Genomic DNA, 17,789 nt, shown 5'->3' on the forward strand with positions numbered 1-17,789 from the left:
TCTTACTCGTATTCCAGATATCCCGATTTCTACTCCGAAGACATTTTTTCCGGAAGCTGGACTCAGAAATTTGGAGTTTATGTGCGTGGGGAATGTGCCAAGGGTAAAGAGGGCCCTGTTGCAGAGGCAGAAAGGGGAGTTGGCTTTACCAAACCTGCTGCACCATTATTGGGCAGCGAATGTGGAGAACTGTGAGGAGGTGGTGGGAAGGAGCGGGGTTAGGATGGAGGAACAGTTCTGTAGGGGGACCAGTCTGAGGGCCATGGTGATGACGGCGCTGACGCTGGCACCAAGGAGGTATATTGAGAGCCCGGTCGTACAGTCCACGATTAGAGTGTGGAACGAGCTGAGGAGACACTTTAGGATGGAGAGGAAGAGGATGGAGGGGATGTTGGTGTTAACACCATTGTGTGAGAACTACAGGTTCAAATGGGGGGAGACGGATGGTATGTACTGGATGTGGGGCTGGTGAGGGCGAGGGATTTATATTGGAGGAGAGGTTTGCAGGTCTGGAAGAGCTGCAGGAGAGGGTGGAGCTCCCAAAGGGAAGGGAATCTAGGTATTTACAAGTGAGGAATTTGCACGGAAGGTGTGGAAAGAGTTTCCCAGGCTGCTGGAGTACGCACTATTGGAACGGTTGCTGCTTCCGGACGTGGAACAGGAGGGTAGGATTGGGGACATATACGGGTGGCTGGAGGAGCAGGGGGTAGCACAGGTGGTGAGGATCAAGGAGAAATGGGAGGAGGAGCTGGAGGGGGATTGGTTGGGGAGTGTTGTAGCCAGTTAAAATGGCTAACTCTCGATTTAGAATGGCTAACTCCCGATTTAAAATGGCAAACGGCAAAGGCTGATGGGAAAGTCAGCCAACAGGACACAAACGAGCAGCTGCAGCGTGAGTGTGTATTTACCTCTGGAAAGGCCAGACAAGATCGATACCAGCAACCATCAGCATAACAAAACACCAGCCATCTGCATATTAATGAGCAATCCCCGGGAGCAATGAGCAACATTTAGACACATAAAGCAAAACCAGACTCTTTGGCGCCAGCAGAAGCCTACACAAAGGGAGGTGAACGACCATCTCAGGACCGCCCAGCGATCAGGGAACCGTTCCAGCATTGGAGAAAGTCAAACCAAGTGATTGGGACAAAGTCCAATCACTTGGAACCAGGTACAGGGTCCGCCCCGAAAGGCGGGAAGCCCCTGGGGACTATAAGAATTAAGCCCAAGTTCGCGTTCTTCTTGACCGGGTCACTCAGCAACGCAAACCAACCCTTGACAATGACCGGTCCAGCCGCCGCCGATATCCAGTAAGTCTTACTTCAACGCTCGCTATGAGGTAGGCACTCCTAGCTACCAATCTGTACCAACTTCGAATCCCGCAGGCTCAGAACCCGAAAGAAAGGCCATTCGTTTCCCTGACCTGGTGGGCCAGTTCCAAGTTAAGTATTGGCCTGTTAGTTGTAGAAGTAGCTTAGACGTAGAATTTGTACATGAGTAGTGATTACTGTGTATAATAAATGTGCTTTGATTTAAATCTTACTAAGCGGTGTATTGGATTATTGATCATTACTCGGACTTGAATCACGTGGCGGTATCATAAAGATACCTGGCGACTCAAGAGCAAAGGTGATAAAACAGAGCAATTAAACTAAGGCAAAAGTTAGGAACAGTGTGGAGTGCGGCGCTGCGCAGGGTGACTCCAACTTCCTTGTGTGCGAGGATGAGTTTGATACAGTTTAAGGTGGTACATAGAGTGCACACAACTCGGGCGAGGATGAGTGGCTTCTACTAGGGGATGGCAGATGAGTGTGAGAAGTGTGGGCGAGGACCAGCAAACCACACACATATGTTTTGGGGGTGTGAGTAGTTAGAGGAAAACTGTGGTGGGGTGTTTGGGACGCTATCAAAGATTGTGGGGATAGAGGTCGGGCCGGACCCTATGGTGGCGAGTTTTGGGGTATCGGAAATGCCAGAGCTGATGGAGAGAGGAAGGCCAATGTCATGGCCTTCACCTCTCTGGTTGCCCAGAGAAGAATTTTGCTGGAATGGCGGTCAACAACACCGTCAGTGGTGACAGCCTGGCTGGGGTATCTGTATGACTTCCTCTGATTGGCGAAGATTTAAGTTTGAATAAGAGGTACAGCGGAGGGCTTTGAGGCACGATGGGGATTGTTCGTTGCTGGGGGGGGGGGGGGGGGGGGGTAATGAAAAAGGGGGAAAACCTGTACAGACTGTAAAATTGTGAGTTGGGGAAAATGTTCTCCAGATTATTTATGTTTTTGTATTTTTTAATATGTTTGGAATAAAATACATTTAATAAAAAATGAAAGGACAGGAAAGTGGACATTAGGAATATCAGATCAGTCATTACCCTATTGAATGACAGAGTAGGCCTGTGGGGCAAATGGCTCACTCCTGATCCTATTCTTTATGGTCTTATGAATATCAGGGTTCAATTGCTGTCCAAAGTAGATTGGGTTCTCCCTTAAACTTTGCATTTGATTGACAAAACTTTCAACATTCTAATTGATTTAAACTCGAGTCAAGAAACTAAGTTTAAAACATTTGTTTTTTAATGATGAATAAGTGAACAAAATGAACCACTAAAATGTTAAAACGGGACAGAATTGCCACCGCAACTACCTCGATAAACATATTCATGTTTTGTCTGCCCTGAAATATATGCAAAAAGGGTGTTTATTTTGGATGTACTTGCCACTAATTTTGCCTTTCACTGATTCCTAGAACATGATTGAAGGGAAGATAATTGAATGTCCGGTTCTCTGTTTTTGTTGAATAAGGATTGTGGCCAGGAACTTCTGTCAGCCCAAAAGTCCCTTGTTACCATTATGATCCAGATGACCTCATTATGACACTTGGCAATTTCCCAAAAGTGCTAACTTCCTCTGGACAATTGAGCTAGGCTGGGAACCATCCAACAGAAGCAATTTAAATCGCTAACTTCAGATGACTCTGCCAGTTTTACTCGGAGTTATTCTGAAAGAGTTAGAGGAAAAAATATCACTTCTAACTCCAGAGTAACTATTTAAAAACCCAGACCCAGCCTTGCACGGGACCTCCCCCTCAAAACCACACTCCTCCACTCCGACTGGTCACTCCAGTCCAATCCCCCCCTACCCTCCTCTCTGATCCCCCCTCCACTCCAAACCCCACGTGCTCCAAACCTCCCTCCACCTTGCTCTGATCACCCCTTCCCTCTGCAACGATCGCCCCTCCCTTCCGCTCTGATTCCCCCTTCCGCTCCAATCCTACCTCCCCTCCAATCGGATGCCCCCTCCCCTCCGATCCCACTTCCCCTCTGCTCTCAACCCTCCAACCTCCCCTCCCCTCCACCTCCACCCTGCCTCCTCACATCCGTTTGGCTATGTGATAATCCTAGAACTAGTTACAATCTACCTGGCTATTTACCTCATCAGGTCACCTCCCCTCTATCTAGATGGAAAAACCTTTCATCTCGATCACCTCCATGCCAAAAATAAACTGATCATTGTCAATATACATGACCTACAGTCTGCAGACAACTGCAGCAGATTTGTAAGTCACTCTTCATCTCTTTAATTCTGCATAGCAGAAACTCGGCTATCCTTGAATGTTGCCAAAACAAAACTCCTATATCGACCCAGACCTGCTCAGTCAAATATTCCACTTCCCGTATATGTTGAAGAGACAACTTTGACATTCTCCCCGTGTCTGCGTGGGTCTCACCCCCACAACCCAAAAAGACGTGCAGGGTAGGTGCTTTGGCAACGCTAAAATTGCCCCTTAATTGGGAAAAAAAATAAGAATTGGATATGCTAAGTTTATTTTATTTTTTTTAATTTAGTAAAGGAAGAGACAATTTTGGAATATGTTGAGCACTTGCCATGCCTTGGCATCCACCTCTCTCAAAAGGCGGCTATTCACGAGGAGATCCAACACTGGATCAACTACACTAATTCAATCTTCTGCAAACTACGGCAGTAAATGTTTGACAACAAAGACCTCCTCAAATCAACAAAAGTCTTGGTGTACAGAGCAAGTGTTGTCATCAAGGTCCTACACTGCAGTTAGACCTGGACTAGGTGAAAATTGACTCAGTGAAATTCTAGACCATTGGAGAAATTCCATTACCAATGCCTCTACCCCATCCTCCCTATTTAACGGAAGGACCACTGAACAAACACTAGTGTCCTTCTTGAAGCCACCTCCACAAACCTTCAGGAAAAGCCCTCCAATATCAGTTTTGATGGACTGGAGATTGTGTCTGGATAGACAAAAATAATCTCTCTGCTGTGTCCTGTTCTCTCGACTATCAAATAGCCAAAATTCCAGAGGACAAAGAAATTGATTCAAAGACTCTCCTTAAGCATGGTAGCATTGACCCTAATAACTAGGAGGAGCTCATCATTCAAAATGGTGGCAACCTGGTCATCAAGCTTGAAAATGCTGCTGTAACAATTCAACATCAAAATGGCAAGTAGGTTTAGGACCAGAAACTAATGGATTTTTTTTTGGAGTGAGGTATGGTAAGGTGGGAAAAGGATTTGATTGATTTCATGGCCAAAAGCCGAGTGCTGTAATTGTCATGTCTTCAAGTCCTGTTCTCTTCCTTCATTGTTCACAACAATAGGCATTGCCTATTGTTAACTGATTACTCAATGTTCCAAATGCAATATTGTCCTTGGTAAAATTGTTCTTTCAATATTTTACTCTGTTGAATTTCTTTGTGCTTTAATTTTCTCATTCATAATATGGCCTAGCTGGATTTTAGATCCTGTGTCAGAGGACTGGAGTGTGCTTCAATGAGTTTCCTGTTTGTAAAAGAAGGTAGCAGCAAGCCAGGAAACTATAGCCTCATTTATCTTTCTTCTGGTATTGATGAATGACTAAAATTTGCTTGCCAAACTATTTCACCATGTCACCCCATTTTAGCATTTGAAAATTAATGTGACCCCGGATGTCTGGATACTAACATTCATTGTATAATTATTAAAGTCTGTCTATTACAGATCAACCTATATCCTATAAATATGAAAACTTTGTTTTTAGAGTACTTTGTAAAAATGTTAATATTTTACATACTTGTCTGTGTTTCAGCAAGGTTCTCTACAATCCCCTCCATGAAGCCCCTCTTGTCCCCCAACACATACTGTAATCAGCCCTTCCTCCCTGCCACCCCCCCACCCACATTGTTCAGCCAGCTGGTGGCGGCTGGTGGGGAGGCACGTTAGCATTTGATAGCCTGAACCTCAGAAACATTATTGCTGCATTTAATAGATGTTGACTGACTTGCTAAGAATTTCCAGCATTTTCTGCTTTTACTTTTAGTTTCTGTAGTCACTGTGTTGTCATGCTATTGATGTATTGTGGCTCCCCAATTTAAATTCCATTAAATGCTGACACACTTCCTCCTCCTTGATTTAAAAAAAGTAGAAGCAAATTTCCCTAAAAAAAAAGATACGTTTGGTAACCCCCTAAAAACCCACCGAGCCCAAGAGAAACCAAAACTTTGGCCTCCTTTGCACATTACAGAGCCAGGCAAGTGAAAGACATTTTACTCAGAAAATAATGCTGGACAAGGCTTGGCAAACCTTTTTTGACTGAAACTGGAAGGCTCGGTCCCTGTTCTATGCACATTATCGTGCCCTGAATCGGTCGGGATAGGGGCCATTTCGCGCCGTCGTGAACCTCGACGCCATTCACGCCGGCGCGCGAGCACTCTGCCTCCATTTCGGAGAATCCCGCCCCCCGGTGTATAAGACTTTTGCCTTCCCCTATTTCTCCAGACATTAGAACATCCATTAAATATAATTCACTCTGTCACTCCCTGGACCCATGAGCAGCTGTTCAGTTTGTAAATATGCATGATTTCTTTGGGATATCAGTTTCAGAAATATTTGAGGAACCGGGATAGTTTATTTCACCTGAAACTCAAAATTTTAAGTTGCTTTCTGAAATTAAATGTGATCATTGCACATAATGTTTAGCCAAATCCATAACCAAAAACCTGTCACATTTAAGACACAGCCCCTTTCGAGCCCAGTGATATTGTTGAGCTTATATTTTACCCCTCACCCAGCAGTATTCGCAAAATATCACCAGCAAGCGCTTTTAAAAAAAAAATCTTCAATTTATTAAAAACACAACTGTCGTCAGTACAATCTGTCAAACATTCACACTCAATAGTTCCAGATGTTCAATCACCTTGAGAATCAATCAAAACATTAATTCCATTTGGTGAGTCTTCCGTACATATACAGGATAGATCCAATTAAACCTTATTTAACTTATCTCCCACTTGGAAACTAATTATTTTCATATTTTGCCTATAAGGAAATTTAGCAGCTGTGATAAAAATACACTTTGCTGCTAAGTTTACTTCTGATTTGAAATTGCATAATTTGAATTCAGTGAATAAAAGTAAACACTGTTTTCATTTTTAAAATAAATTTAGAGTACCCATTCTTTTTCCAATTAAGGGGCAATTTAGCGTAGTCAATCCACCCAGCCTGCACATTTTTGGGGTGTGGGGGTGAGACCCACGCAGACATGGGGAGAATGTGCAAACTCCACACAGACAGTGACCTGGGACCAGGATCGACCCCAGGTCCTCGGTGCCGTGAGGCAGCAGTGCTAACCACTGCGCCGCCCAAACACCGTTTTCATTTAGTTGCTTAGTTCAAATTACTGGATAATTTAAAATTTTGTACAAAAAAACCTTTTCTATTACCCAAAGCAGACTGTAATGCAAACTGAATTTGATTTATATTGCAGTGGGCAAGATTTCCAGTCCCAGCTACAGAGACTGTTTCTAGCACAGTGTCTCAGCCCAGCACACAGTACCCATGTCTAATCCAGCAGTCAGTGCCTCGATTCAGCCACAGAGGGTTTTAGCCTGGCTCCAAACATTTGGAACTAATTGTAGAAGCAGCTTCATATGTATTGGCAGGGATGCTGGACAACATTAAAAATCCAGTATAGATAATCTACAGCATTACCCTGCAGATGATTGAATTATTTTATTATGAACTGGAAATCAACATTGTTTCACCCGGCCTGCCAACCTAGGACCAGTTAGCAGCTGGAATGTCTGCTTCACCATTGAATGCTAGAATCTGATTCGGCATCTGGTATCCATGGGTGATCAGACACCAATAAGTTATTTACTATTAGCCAGTGACTATTTAAAGTTTGTATATTATTTTCAGTAACATGACATGCACTCCGGATCCATAAATGTCACAGACTTATTCCCTCCAAGATACTCGATAGATTCTGAGGACTATCTACAATAAAGTGACTTGAGCTCAAGTGTCCTTTTGCCTTCCATTCTCTGGCTGCCAGCTGTCAATGATGTTATTGAATCTTATACATATTGCAGGGATAGTCTTATGCTTCATTTTTCTTTCCTGGTCCGCCATCCTGCTCCTGACAGGAGAGATGTTGAGCATTGGAGATTAAACAATGAGAGCAATAGGAATGTTCATCCCTCCAGTCCTTTCTTTCTTCACAAGATCTGTTCTCCTGGCATTTGGTATGATCCCTTGCAGTTGCTTCTGCGGTAGATGTAATACAGAACACTAAGAAGTGCTCCTACGGATGCCAATGCCCCAGTACACGCTGGTACTAGGATTCCTGAAGGATTCTCATCAGCGGGTATTACATATGGTGTTGTTTCTGCAGATAGACAGAATAAGTTTAGAAATACATTTCAGTAAAATAATGGCTCCAACCACCTCTTGCAACAATGTGCCATAAGTATATTTTACTTACTCAAAACGATTATTTTCACAAGTCCAGTCTGATTCCCAAATTCATTGATTACTTCAACCTTATAAAATCCAGCATCACTTTGAGTTATTTCAAGGATTGTAAAAGAATTATTAGTAGAACATAGAATGGCTTCACTGTTGTTCTCTAATTTCTTCCAGGTGAACTTGGCTGAGTGACTGCTGTGAACAGTGCAGCCAATGGTGACATTCTCACCTTCAGTGATCGACTTGGAAGGATGTGCCCAAAGAGTCAGAACTGTAGGGTTAGAAAAGAAAGATACATTTTAGTAACAATATGTGTGATAGTTTTTATTGTCCCAAGAAAATAGGATTGGGTGTGATACATTCATTTTTTTAAATTAATAAATTTAATTAATAAATTTAGAGTATCCAATTTATTTTTCCAATTAAGGGGCAATTTAGTGAGTCCAATCCACCTATCCTGCACATCTTTTGGGTTGTGGGGGTGAAACCCAGGCAAACACGGGGAGAATGTGCAAACTCCACACGGACAGTGACCCAGAGCCGGGATCGAACCAGGGACCTTGGCGCTGTGAGGTAGCAGTGCTAACCACTGTGCCACCATGCTGCCCTTAGGTTGTGATACAATCAGAATTATTCTTACAAACCTTGAACAATGAGTTCTGCACTCCGGATCTCCCTTACCACGTCATTTAATTAGCCAATTAAGGCCTTTTGTTGCATCTGCTGTTATTTAACCAGTGGTTGGAGGGTCCTTCACCACGTCAGGAGGCTGTCAGGTGGGAAATAGAGTGGGAGGGCGTTCTTTTCAGGAATTCTTTGACCCAGGGAGGGACACCCAGTAACAACATTATCCTATGGCAAAGACGCCGCCTGTCACTTCATTGGTTGCCAAGATACTGCCCCTTTTCTGCACTGAAACAGGCTCATCCCCTCCCCGACTTTATGCTCCAGCGGTGTGACCTCTGCCACCACCATAAAATCTAGGGGCGGGATTCTCCCGCAGTCGGCGGGGTGGGCCGTACTGGCGCCAAAGAGTGGCGTGAACCACTCTGGCGTTGGGCCGCCCGCAAGGTGCGGAATCCTCCGCACGTCCGGGGGCTAGGCCGGCACTGGAGTGTTTGGCGCCGTGCCAACTGGCGCCGAAGGGCCTCCGCCAGCCGGCGGGAGTTGGCACATGCGCAGAACCGCCGGCGTGATTCCTGCGCATGCGCAGGGGGTTTCTTCTCCGCGCCGGCCATCGCGGAGGGAAAGAGTGCCCCCACGGCACAGACCCGCCCACCGGTCGGTGGGCCCGGATCGCAGGCCAGGCCACTGTGCCCCCCCCCCCCCCCCCGGGGCCAGATCCCCCCTCGCCCCCCCGGGGACTCCGGAAGTCGCCTTCAAAGGCAGGTCCCGCTGGTATGGACATTGTCTATTCCACGGCAGCAGGACTGGCTGAAAACGGGAGGCTGCTCGGCCCTTCGGGGCATGGAGAATCGCTGGGGGGGCCGATGCCAACGGCCCCCGACCGGCGCGGCGCGATCCCCGCCTAAAAACCGGCTCCGGAGAATTCGGCAGCCGGCGTCGGAGCGGGATTCACGCCGCCCCCTGGCGATTCTCCGACGGCGGGGGGGGGGGGTCGGAGAATCCCGCCCCAGGTGTTCTTCAGTTAAAACCTTCAGTTAAAACCAGAGAAGGTCCTCAGAAACCAGCAATATTCAATTGCCACAGACTGTATGGGTTTGGAATATTCCATCCATTGTGTAAAGGGCACAAACAATATCACAGACTCTGCCCTGACTTTGACACAAAATATCAAACTCAAAATATCAATCTGAGGATCGGTGAAACTTGAAATAAGGGAGCACTCCTGTGATTGATGACTATATTCTTTCGGGAAATAGGGGAGACTTTACTTTGTACCTAGCTCAGGTTGTAACTAACTTGCCGATATGATGCCGATAGTGGATAATAACAATGTGAATGTGTTTTAATTAGCAGTGTTAACAGCCTCCATTTTGCTGAGCTGATCAATTATAAAAATATAATTGTTAGCAGGGATTCAATCCTTCCCGAGGAGGCTGCTCTCTCTGGATAAACCCAGTCTTACTTCACAGATTAGTGTTATTAGGGGCAGTTCATTCCTATAATGTGTTTCTCAATATTAAACTGTATAAAATACAATTCTAGTATTTCAGAGATAGTAAGGGTACAAACCTTGAACAGTCAGCTTCGCCGTTGCGTTGTCTGATCCCAGATCATTGATGGCCTCACATTCATACTGCCCGGCATCACCAAACTGAGCGGCACCAATTGTAAATGTTCCATTCTCCGAGCCCAGCTGTACCTGTCCACTTTCGGACTTCTTCCTCAGTACAATCCGAGCAGATGGGTTTGAGTGGCTGGTGCAGGTAACACTAACACGGTCTCCTTCCTTCACAACAGGGGGTGTGACAGAGAGCCTGGTGTTTCTGGGGGCACCTTTAAAGAAAAAGGATATTTCCCATTATCAATCTGACACTCCAGTTAGACCTGGCAATACCCAGCGATACCAAACAGCTGGGGATGCTTGGTTTGGCTCACATATTGTGGTTTTAGGTTACCGGCGGAGTGACTTCAGTTAAAACCAGTGAAGGTCCTCAGAGACCAGCAATATACAAGTGCATTCCTGACTCATTCCTGCCACAGCCTGAATGAGTTTGGAATATTCCATCCATTGTGTAAAGGCCATAAACAATATCACAGACTCTGCCCTGACTTTGACACAAAAGCTCAAACTCAGACCCTGAAGATCAGTGAAACTTGAAACAAGGGAGCTCTCCTGTGATTGATGATCAGTGGATTCCTCAAGGAAACAGGGTGACTTTACTTTGTACCTAGCCCAGGTTGTTGTGGGTGGCACAGTTAGCACTGTTGCTTCACAGCTCCAGGGTCCCAGGTTAGATTCCCGGCTTGGGCCACTGTCTATGCGGAGTCTGCATGTTCTCCTAGTGTCTGCGTGGGTTTCCTCTGGGTGCTCCGGTTTCCTCCCACAAGTCCTGAAAGACGTGCTTCTTAGGTGATTTGGACATTTTCTTAAATTTAGAATGCCCAATTAATTTTTTTTCCAATTAAGGGACAATTTAGCGTGGCCAATCCTCCTACGCTGCACACCTTTGGGTTGTGGGAGTGAGGAGATCGTGCAAACTCCGCACGGACACGGACCCGGGACCAGGTTCGAACCCAGACCTTCAAAGCCATGGATGACTGGTCATTCTGAATTCTCGCTCCGTGTCCATGAACAGGCGCTGGCGTGTGGCGACTCGGGGATTTTCACAGTAACTTCATTGCAGTGTTAATGTAAGCCTACTTGTGACAATAATAAAGATCAATATTAACTAACTTGCTGATGTGATACTGATAGTGGATAATAACAATGTGAATGTGTTCTAATTGGCAGTGTTAACAGCCTCCATTTTGTTGAGCTGATCAATTATTAAAATTTAATTGTTAGCAGGGATTCAATCTTTCCCATGGAGGCTGCTCTCCCCGAATAAACCCAGTCTTACTTTGCAGATTAGTGTTATTAGGGGCAGTTAGTTCTTATGATGTGTTTCTCAATCTTAAACCGTATAAAATACAATTCCAGTATTTCAGAGATAGTATGGGTACAAACCTTGAACAGTCAGCTTCGCCGTTGCGTTGTCTGATCCCAGATCATTGATGGCCTCACATTCATACTGCCCGGCATCACCAAACTGAGCGGCACCAATTGTAAATGTTCCATTCTCCGAGCCCAGCTGTACCTGTCCACTTTCGGACTTCTTCCTCAGTACAATCCGAGCAGATGGGTTTGAGTGGCTGGTGCAGGTAACACTAACGCGGTCTCCTTCCTTCACAACAGGGGGAGTGACAGAGAGACTGGTGTCTCTGGGGGCACCTGTAAAGAAAGAAGATATTTCCCATTATTTTCACATCTGGAGAGATTTGGTTGAAATCATTATTAATCGAGCGCTTGATATATTCAGAAATACCCAGCAATACCACATCTGTGGATGGTGGGTTTGACTTAAATGCCACATACCGTGGTTTTATGGGATGGATTTGTCAAGACCTTGGAGGATGGACTGGGAGGCCAGAAGGTTAGTAAACTGGCACAGAAGGATGGTTGCTGGCATACCCCTTATGTTTTTGCCCAATGCCACCTGCCCAGAGACAAATTAAGCCATTTAGTTGGCCAATTAAGGCTTCTCCTCACCTCGCTGGTATTTAACCAGTGGTTGGTGGGTCCTCCGCCTCATCAGGAGGCTGTCAGGTGGGAAATAGAGTGGGAGGGCCTCCTTATCAGGAATTCTTTGATCCAGGGAGAGACACCCAGTAACAACAGCATCCTATGGCATGGATGCCGCCTGGCACTTCATTGGTTGCCAAGGTACTGCCCCGGGTTCTGCAGAGCACTGTAACAGGTTCATCCCCTCCCCTACTTTATGCTCCAGCTGTGTGACCTCTGCTACCACCATAAAATCCAGGTGTTCCTGAACATGTGCCTTTCGTTAAAACCAGAGAAGGTCCTCTGAGACCAGCAATATACAATTGTATTCCTGTCTCATTTCTGCGAGAGCCTGGATGGGTTTGGAATATTCCATCCATTGTGTAAAGGGCACAAACAATATCACAGACTCTACCCTGACTTTGACACAAAATATCAAACTCAAAATATCAATCTGAGGATCGGTGAAACTTGAAATAAGGGAGCACTCCTGTGATTGATGATCATATTCTTTGGGGAAATAGGGGAGACTTTACTTTGTACCTACCCCAAGTTGTAACTAACTTGCCGATATGATGCCGATAGTGGATAATAACAATGTGAATGTGTTCTAATTGGCAGTGTTAACAGCCTCCATTTTGTTGAGCTGATCAATTATAAAAATATAATTGTTAGCTGGGATTCAATCCTTCCCGAGGAGGCTGCTCTCCCCCGATAAACCCAGTCTTACTTCACAGATTAGTGTTATTAGGGGCAGTTCATTCCTATAATGTGTTTCTCAATATTAAACTGTATAAAATACAATTCCAGTATTTCAGAGATAGTAAGGGTACAAACCTTGAACAGTCAGCTTCGCCGTTGCGTTGTCTGATCCCAGATCATTGATGGCCTCACATTCATACTGCCCGGCATCACCAAACTGAGCGGCACCAATTGTAAATGTTCCATTCTCCGAGCCCAGCTGTACCTGTCCACTTTCGGACTTCTTCCTCAGTACAATCCGAGCAGATGGGTTTGAGTGGCTGGTGCAGGTAACACTAACACGGTCTCCTTCCTTCACAACAGGGGGTGTGACAGAGAGCCTGGTGTTTCTGGGGGCACCTGTAAAGACAGGCCATGAAGAGGAATGAGTGAATAACAAGAGGCTGTTTCAAGTCAACATCATCGAATCGACCTGGAGCGAGATCCACTTACCCAGAACGTGAATCTTCAGCTCTCTGCTCTCTCTCCCCAGCTCATTGCTGACTTCACAGCGGTAGGTCCCTGCATCTCCAATCTGAGCTGTTGGCAGGTGAAGAGTTGTTTTCCCCTTGGCAATCACTGACCAGCCTTGGGCTGACTCTTTGCTCCACACAATGCTGGCAGGGGGGTTGCTGTTGGTAACACAGCTCAGTAGGATGTCCTGGCCCTCTCTCTCAGTGTGGGATGGTGTTACAGAAATGTTGGTCATTCTGGGAGCATCTACAAAAGGAGGGAGGGTGAGAAATAACTTAGTCAGTACAATGCGAGCGAGTTGTAAATGTTTAGTGAGAGCCCGATGAATACCGAGGGCGAACTCAAATCTCTAAGTCGATACTTACACAGAACCTGTAAAGTTAACTTGCTCTCCAAAGTCTTGCTTGGTATTTCTTCACTGAGTAAGCGGGCACGGCAGCTGACCTCTTTCCCGGAGTCCCCAAGTTCAGGCACCAGTTCACTGGTGATGGTCACCGGCATTTGGAAAAACTCTTGCTTATTTAAAAGGGTGTCTCCTTTCAGCAATTCTACCTCGACCCCAACCTGATAAACATCAGGAACGGTGCAGTTCAAGGTGTTGTTCTTGCCCAGTTCCAGTACGTTGACCATCTCCAGGACCAGCTCATCTGGAAAAGCTGCAGTCAGAGAATCAAACAGAGAGTGTTCAGTGATTGCACCCTCTCCTGACCATTAACCTATTAATTCCAGATCCACCAGAGGTGCTGGTAATCCAGTCACTCACCAATAGACTCAGAAAACATTCCTCAAACCGCTGGTAAGTGACACTAACACTTCTGAAGTGACAGTTACTTCTGAAAGGGTTAGAAATATTTTGCATTTTCTATGATTTTAATTTGTTTCTAATCATTTTAAAATAAATCACCCAGAATGTGTACTAAACATTTAAAAAAGTCAGTGATGAGTTAATACTCACAATAAACGCTCACCTCCTGGGAGCTCTGCAGATTCTGGTTGTCGCATGTTGCAGAACAGATGTATAATTCCTCATTGTGTAAGGTCACCGGGGAGAAGGTGAGGGTCGACACTGCGCCCTGATCGCTGACCTCTCCCCCACGAGGCTTGTCCGTTGCGATTCTCCAGCTAAAGCGAGGAGATGTGGAGCACCCAGTGCTTCTGCAGCTGAGCACCAACTCCCCTCCGATCCGGGCCCACCTCATCTCTGACTTTGGTTCCAGTTTTAAATTGAAGGTAGATCCTGTGTAGGGGGGGGGGGGGGGGTCAAACTTATTTAAAAAAAATACTTCACAAACTCACAAAAAATATTCACAAATATTTTTTTTAAATAACTATAAAAACATTAAGTAATCTTTCAACATTATAAAGCAAACGTGCAGTAGATTCATTTAAAACGTTTACAAATGTAATGTTTAAAAGTTTACAATTTAATAAAAACACGCACGGATTAATAAAATTAACTGACAATTTAGATTTGAGAGAAGTTTACAAATGCAATGTTTTAAACGCCCATAGAAAGTTTCCAATCATGATTTGATGTTGAAAATCTACAAGTTTGTTTTAACTTTACAAATGTATTTTTAATTGAGCAGAAAGCCAAAACAGATCTTTTGAATTCGTTTTTGATTGTGAACTAATTATAATGAAAATTAATTATGGTAAAAAATGAGGATATCAAATCAAAAGACTTACCAGTTGTGAGCAGGATTGCGAGAGTCAGTACAAGATACATAAATGATCTTCCGTTCGCCATAGTGCCCGCTCAAAACAAGCTGCTGTTGTGAAGCTCAGGCCTGGTCAGAGAAGGCTGACAAGTTAGGGGATCTCTCAGCTGCGCTGTCCTTTTTATAGAGCAGTTTGTCTGACTTGGGAATTTCCCTTCCTCCTCGATATTGAAAGAAATTCCCAACCACGTGCCCTAACACCCTCCCTTGCTTTTTTTGTCCAGAAACGTTCTGGGAACTTCCCATTCAGATGAGTGGAGCCAAGAACAGCAAACAAAAAGCAGACACGAGTGAGAGAAAAAAACAGCAAAAATGTTCGCAAGGGACCTAAGGTAACCTAAGTTCGAAAGTGTCCGTTATCTGGCCTGGGGCAGCTATGTGCACCCTTGGGGTGTGTGTGGTAGTCACCACTGTTTGTATAGTACGTATATGAGAGGTAATACGGTAAGGCTCCTGTACTACAGGTACGGAGGTAGATCCCTGCCTGCTGGCTCTGCCCAGTAGGCGGAGTATAAATGTGTGTGCTCACCGAGCTGCAGCCATTTTGGCAGCAGCTGCAGGAGGCCACACATCTCTGCTTAATAAAGCCTCGATTACTCTCTACTCTCGTCTCGTCGTAATTGATAATACATCAATTTATTATGCAGAGATTATACAGCGATGGACCTACACATCAAGCCTGATCGCCTGCAGCTGCACCCTCAAGCAGACAACGCCACGTCGGCCTTCGACCACTGGCTAGCTTGCTTTGAAGCCTACATCGGAGCAGCGACAGAACAACCCTCAGAAGCACAGAAGCTCCAGATCCTGTACACACAGTTGAGCTCCGATATTTTTCCCCTTATCCGGGATGCGCCCAACTACACTAAGGCCATGGCGCTTCTGAAAGAGAACTACACCCAGCCGATCAACAAACTCTATGCCAGGCACCTCCTGTCCACGCGGCAACAACTCCCCGGGTGAGTCATTGGACGTGTTCTGCCGTGCCCTGCCTGCCCTGGCGAGGAACTGCGATTGCCAGGCAGTTTCGGCCGTTGAACATACTGAATTCCTAATCAGGGACGCTTTCGTTACGGACATAGGGTCGGCGTACACCCGCCAGCGTCTCTTGGAAAGGGGTACGCTCGACTTCGCGGCGACCAAGAAACTCGCGACCTCACTAACGGTAGCCTCCCGTTCAAGCGTACGCCTCCGACCGCACGGCCCCCCCTCATGGACATCGTGGGCCCCACCAGCAGCCGCCCGCAGCCAACCCCAAGCCTGCGCTGCGCGGCAGCCAGCAAACCCCGGGTGACCCAAGTGCTATTACTGCGGGCAAAGCACCCCCGGCAGTGCTGCCCGGCGCGGAGTGCAATCTGCAAGACCTGCGGGAAGAAGGGACATTTCACTGCGGTGTGCCAGGCCCGGTCGATCGCCGCTGTATCCAGGCCCATTGTTCCTGCACCCCCACGTGCGACCCGTGGGCACCGCCACTTTCGTCCCCGCAGCCCATGTGCGGCCCGTGGGCGCCGCCATCTTCCTCTCAGCAGAACACGTGCGGCCCGTGAGCACCGCCATCTTTAATGCCGCCCGCCACGTGCGCCCTGTGGGCGCCGCCATCTTCGGCGCCATTTTGGACGGTGCCTCAGGACCCCTGCTTGTCGGGCACCTCATCTGGCCGCTTATCGCCCGCAACCGCCGCCGACCAGCCCGGGGCCCACCAACACTAGCCTCAGCTCGCCTCCATCACGCTCGACCAGTCCCGGCCACACAGCCTCGCAACCGCGACAACGACGGTGAAAGTCAATGGCCACAAGACTTCTTATTCTCGACTCCGGGAGCACGGAGAGCTTCATCCTACGGTAAGGCGCGGCTCCCTCGCGGTACACCCCGTTACCCAAAGAATCTCCCTGGCCTCCGGATCCCTCTCCCTGGAGATCCGGGGGTACTGCATCGCCACCCTCAACATCCAGGGCGTAGAGTTCAGCAACTTCCGGCTCTACATCCTCCCCAGCCTCTGCGCTGCCTTGCTACTCGGTCTGGACTTCCAGTGCAACCTCCAAGTCCAACTCTAAAATTCGGCGGACCACTACCACCCCTCACCGTATGCAGCCTCATGACCCTTAAGGTAGACCCACCCTCCCTATTTGCAAACCTCACCCCGGATTGCAAACCCGTCGCCACCAGGAGCAGACGGTACAGTGCCCAGGACAGGACCCTCATCAGGTCAGACGTCCAGCGGCTACTGCGGGAAGGCATCACCGAGGCCAGCAACAGCCCCTGGAGAGCCCAAGTGGTAGTTGTAAAGACTGGGGAGAAACACAGGATGGTCATTGACTACAGTCAGACCATCACATGCAGCCTGACGCGTACCCCCTCCCACGCATGTCTGATATGGTCAATCAGATTGCTCAGTACCGGGTCTTCTTGACAGTGGACCTGAAATCCGCCTACCACCAGCTCCCCATCTGAAAGGCGGACGCCAATACACTGCGTTCGAAGCAGACGGCCGCCTTTACCACTTCCTTAGGGTTCCCTTCAGCGTCACTAATGGGGTCTCGGTCTTCCAACGGGAGATGGACCGAATGGTTGACCGGTACGGACTGCGGGCCACCTTCCCGTACCTGGATAACGTCACCATCTGCGGCCACGACCTTTTCAAATTTCTCCACACCGCCAAACTCCTGAACCTCATTTATAACAAGGGGAAGTACGTGTTCAGCACCAACCGCTTAGCCATCCTTGGCTATGTGGTGCAAAATGGAGTTCTTGGGCCCGACCCCGATCGCTTGCGCCCCCTCATGGAACTCTCCCTCCCCCACTATCCCAAGGCCCTCAAACGATGCCTGGAGTTCTTCTCATACTATGCCCATTGGGTCCCTAACT

At 47.0% G+C, this 17,789-nt stretch overlaps 1 protein-coding gene across 1 annotated transcript; it reads right to left on the reverse strand.

Annotated features, from left to right (window-relative positions):
- Positions 1-6,112: 6,112 nt before the first annotated feature.
- LOC140426508 (vascular cell adhesion protein 1-like) lies at positions 6,113-15,027 on the reverse strand. Its single transcript, XM_072511372.1, has 9 exons — positions 14,893-15,027; positions 14,159-14,440; positions 13,569-13,859; positions 13,183-13,449; positions 12,826-13,089; positions 11,395-11,658; positions 9,957-10,220; positions 7,777-8,031; positions 6,113-7,680 (listed from the first exon to the last, which is right to left on the reverse strand). Exons 1-9 carry the CDS (start codon positions 14,951-14,953, stop codon positions 7,511-7,513), a joined length of 2,118 nt encoding a protein of 705 aa, XP_072367473.1. The 5' UTR covers positions 14,954-15,027; the 3' UTR covers positions 6,113-7,510.
- Between the last annotated feature and the right edge of the window lie 2,762 nt (positions 15,028-17,789).

Source organism: Scyliorhinus torazame, chromosome 7 (assembly GCF_047496885.1).
Source record: "Scyliorhinus torazame isolate Kashiwa2021f chromosome 7, sScyTor2.1, whole genome shotgun sequence".
Classification (NCBI taxonomy): domain Eukaryota; kingdom Metazoa; phylum Chordata; class Chondrichthyes; order Carcharhiniformes; family Scyliorhinidae; genus Scyliorhinus; species Scyliorhinus torazame.